This window comes from Pelmatolapia mariae, linkage group LG20 (assembly GCF_036321145.2).
Source record: "Pelmatolapia mariae isolate MD_Pm_ZW linkage group LG20, Pm_UMD_F_2, whole genome shotgun sequence".
In the NCBI taxonomy this organism is placed as follows: domain Eukaryota; kingdom Metazoa; phylum Chordata; class Actinopteri; order Cichliformes; family Cichlidae; genus Pelmatolapia; species Pelmatolapia mariae.
The window spans coordinates 7,389,061-7,393,521 of NC_086244.1; the positions used below are offsets into that span (position 1 = coordinate 7,389,061).

At 40.3% G+C, this 4,461-nt stretch overlaps 1 protein-coding gene across 1 annotated transcript; it reads left to right on the forward strand.

Moving 5' to 3' along the window:
* Positions 1 to 1,215: 1,215 nt before the first annotated feature.
* On the forward strand, positions 1,216 to 2,466 carry LOC134618405 (UDP-glucuronosyltransferase 2B20-like). The gene is made up of 2 exons (XM_063463781.1): positions 1,216 to 1,748; positions 1,866 to 2,466. Exons 1-2 carry the CDS (start codon positions 1,216 to 1,218, stop codon positions 2,464 to 2,466), a joined length of 1,134 nt encoding a protein of 377 aa, XP_063319851.1.
* The last annotated feature ends 1,995 nt before the right edge of the window (positions 2,467 to 4,461 follow it).

Below are 4,461 nucleotides of genomic sequence, written 5' to 3' on the forward strand. Positions count from 1 at the left end.
TCACCTGGATCACCTGTTGAGAAAGAAAAAAGAAAACAAGCAGAAGAAAACGAGAGTAATAGAATAAACAACATCACAATGATATATGGGAATATAACACTAAATACTTAATATTAAACATTATTGTGCAGCACGTAAGATCGACAGCGCACAGTGTGCTTTGAGGTAGGAGCCAAAAAGGGTGTAGTTTGTGTGTGTGATCACCTGTGTGTACACCTGTGAGCATGAGCGCGCTTGTATTTAAAAGGTTCCTTAATGTAATGATCAGCTAGAGGGTGTGGGGGCCACAGTCCCATCCTCCAGGGCATGAAGCTGGTATGGAGGAGATCAAAACTCCAGACATCCAAAGAACCACCAACGCACCGATGTCTGAGGGCGTCTGCCACCGGCAGGGGAAGTGGTGGGGGGAGATAGGCCTCCAAACCTTGGAGGGCCTGAGATGTTGTCAGCAGCTCTGACTTCCTTGTGTGACGGTGGAAAAGTGCTAGTATTTCCAGTAGATGGAAGCCACTGGCTTCACATGAAAGTCCTTGTGGAGGCTCTTCATTCTCGTGCTCATCAAATCACTTTAATACGTTCCTCCACCAGCTGGTACATTTCTGAGGTCTCACCTTATTACACCTCCATCACAAATACCCAGGAACAGTCCCAAAACATAGAAAGTCAAGACTTCATGACCTCATTCCTGAAGATGTCACTTGAGATCCGGTGCAAAAGTTCACTATGGACACTTCAGTTCAGTTGAGTTTTACAGCAACCTTTTTAAAATGGTACATGAAAACGACCAAATTGTGACAAAGCTTGTCAGCAGGATTTTTGAGAATAAGACACTGATTAAAGAGCTGAATGAAACTGGATATGATCTTTGTCTTACTGAGCCTGCATTTCCAGGTGGACTGCTATTGGCAAATTATCTTCGACTTCCCTTGGTTTACAATGTACGCTGGTTTTTCAGTGGAGAGGCGCACTATGCCATCACTCCTACTCCATTGTCCTATGTTCCTGTATTGTTCTCCCATAACTCTGACAAAATTGACTTTTTTCAAAGAATCAGAAATATATTTTATCACACCTTATTACACCTCCATCACAATCATCCAGGAAGAGTCCCAGCCAGTTGAGAGTCAAGACTTCATGAGCTCTTTTTTGAAGAGGTCAGTGGAAATTAACAAGAATGCCGGCTCACTCTGGGCATTTTTTGAGTTATATTGGAATATGTTTACCTTTTTGCTACAAAACCAGGAAGTTGTGGCAAAATTTACTTCCACCATCTTTGAGAATACGACACTGATTGGGGACCTAAACAAAACTGGATATGATCTTTTTCTGACCGATCCTACATTTCCAGGTGGTGTGCTGTTAGCACATTACCTCCAGCTGCCTTTGGTTTACAATGTGCGCTGGCTTTTTAGTGGAGAGGCACACCTTGCCGTCGCTCCTTCTCCATTATCCTACGTCCCTATATGCTTCTCCCATAACTCTGACAAAATGGATTTTTTTCAAAGAATCAGAAATATGATCCATTACATCATGTTTTTTTACATGGAGTACTATGTCTCCAGACCACCATACCAGGCCTTGTGTGATCATTATTTTGGAAATAATGTTAGCCTCATGTCTCTAACCCAAAAGGCTGACCTCTGGCTCATGCGGGTTGACTTTACATTTGAGTTCCCTCGTCCCACCATGCCCAATGTCATCTACGTCGGTGGCTTCCAGGGTAAGCCTTCAAAGCCTCTCCCATCAGAGTTTGAGGAATTTGTCCAGAGTTCTGGTGAACATGGGGTGATCGTCATGACATTGGGGACCCTGCTGAGTGACCTTGGACATGAATTAACAGAGATTTTTGCCTCAGCATTTGCTAGCCTCCCTCAGAAGGTTGTGTGGAGACATGTTGGGAAAAGACCAGCCACTCTGGGAAACAACACCATGCTGGTTGAATGGCTCCCTCAGAATGATCTACTAGGCCACCCTAAAACCAAAGTTTTTGTCACACATGGTGGCACCAACGGCCTGTACGAAGCCATCTACCATGGTGTGCCAGTTCTGGGCATTCCACTCATTTTTGACCAGCATGACAACTTGTTACGTATGGAGGCCCGGGGAGTGGCTGAAATAGTTGACGTGGCAAAATTGGATGTTGACTCCCTGACAAGTGCTCTGAAGAATATTTTGGACCCAGAAAAGCCCTACAAACAGAATATGCTCAAACTATCACAACTTCATCATGATCAGCCCATGAAGCCTCTTGATAGTGCTATTTTCTGGATGGAATATGTCATGAGGCACAAGGGTGCAGCACATCTGCGCACTGAGTCATATAAGCTGCCTTGGTATGCCTGTCATTGTCTAGATGTGATGGCAGTCCTTGTAGCATTTGGCTTGCTGATCATTGCTTTAGTTTGGACTTCTTGTCAATGTCTAATTACATTTTTGTTGAACACAAAGAAGTCCAAGCATGAATAGATGTGATAATAAACTTTATCATGTGACAATAATTAAAAGCTACAAAGTAAGAAGCAGTGTTTTGTGTTACTTTATTTTCTTGTTTTCTTTTTGTTTTTATTTCTATTTAAAGTTTTATATTATCACCTTTATTTTCAGAGTGGCCAATATTCTTCAACCTTACTTTCAAAGAACAGAACCAGCAGGTGGGGCGGTGTTCGGCTGTGTTTTGCTAAAAATTCAAGTCAAATTCCAGATAACAATAAATGTTTGACCCTACTGAGGCCCACATCTACAGTTTTCTATGGCCAAATTTGTCCTTGACTGACAGCATTGGCTCTGAGAAATCTGGCTACTCCTCTGTTGCTTAAAAAATTTAAGGTCAGATATTATAGGCCAGAATATAACTTAATATGTTATTCCAATAGCCAACTGAGTTATGTCAAAATTAGCCCATATCAAGCCCATATGTCCACTATTTCAGAGCTCTGGGAAGATAGCAACACTGACAAGAAGTGCAGCAGAACAATAAAAGTACTTCACGTGTAAGAAAGCCTAGTTAAGCAAACCAATTTAAAAGATAATACAAATCTCAGCACATGTATTACCAACAGTTTGTTTCTAAAAAACCTTCATAGCTTATAGCCTCACCTCCTGGTTAAAGTGTCATCCATTTGTTGTGCGTACATATTGAGCAGAAGAATCTAAGTGCTCTTTGGACATGGTCATAAGGTCATGAGGCCAGTGTAGCTGAAAGAGGGAAAACAACCATTGTGTGCACTGGTGCATTTTTGACAACTAGCTGCTGACTCTGGAGACAGATACATCGTCATGTGCTCTTCTGCATCTCTCATTTTCTCAAAAGCCCTGACTGGAGCTGCCACACCTCTGAATAATGCAAAGTGTCCATCTGTTGTTGAGACACACTTGGCTTCTTTGTGTAAAAGCAAGTGAGTCACAAAGACAAATATTGCAAAAGTGGCAGAGTCTGAAAACATTACATATAAGAAAAAAATTGACAGAAATCAGTGGCCTCAGTGGATCCTTTCATAGGTTTTGTCACGTGTGTTTTCACTTCCTGTTTTGTTTTGTTTTTTTCATTTAATTTGATTTGTCGTTGCTGTAAGTAACTCATTTAATACAATCTCACCTGTTATAATTTGAAGTTTATTCCATACTATCTCACCTGACAAGCTAGGTAAAATAAGAAGAGAAGAGAAGCAACAACAGGGGGAAACCTGATTGCTCTCTTGGACACCTCTTAGTATTCAAACATAACAGTGTTTATGAGAAACTCTGCTGCTTTCTTACGTCTGTGTATTGGTTTTTGTGGTTTAGACAAGGTTATCAAGGTGGGGGATCAACAGTTTCTGTGTGCTCAGCTTTCACATTTTTATGCACAGCTTTTTTTTCCCAAAGCTACAGACATCTAATCCACAGCTTCATACAGCAGATCTAGGTCATGATTTTGTTACATCCTGTGTATACTTTGCAATTGGGTGCAGTAATAACGGAAACAACATTTTAAGATAATGTGATCATTTATAAAGTACACAGAGCTGTGTGCCCAGCAGATATTTAAATCTGAACGTTGAAATGTACTTTAATTTTATATATAAAAACTGACTGTCAAGCATTTCTTAATGTTATTCTAAAAACATTTGCATGCACAACTTGTTGTTAATGCTCTAAATATAACAGTAAAACTACATACTTAAATAATGCAGACCTGATACATAAGGATTTGATGCTTGTGCAAGAGCTTTAACTTAGCCAACTTGTGCTGATCATTAATTAATAATTCGAGAAAATAACAAGGTAAATATTGCAAAAGCAAGGCATGCAATGTAGCATAACACCCATATACATCCTTACTAGGCATTTTAATAAACTCTGACCATGGAGTTCATTATTCTGAATTGCATTAAGTCCAAACACAATAAACACCTAAATCAGGACAACATAACCACAATGATTAAACCTTTAAACAGTGGAGAGGGTTGTTTTATCGTAACA

Bases quoted from the DNA above. Each gene is read 5' to 3' on its own strand.
- LOC134618405 (XM_063463781.1), top strand. From the start codon at position 1,216: ATGTTTACCTTTTTGCTACAAAACCAGGAAGTTGTGGCAAAATTTACT. The intron at 1,749-1,865 runs GTTTGAGGAATT...AGCATTTGCTAG, and splicing joins TCAAAGCCTCTCCCATCAGA to CCTCCCTCAGAAGGTTGTGT.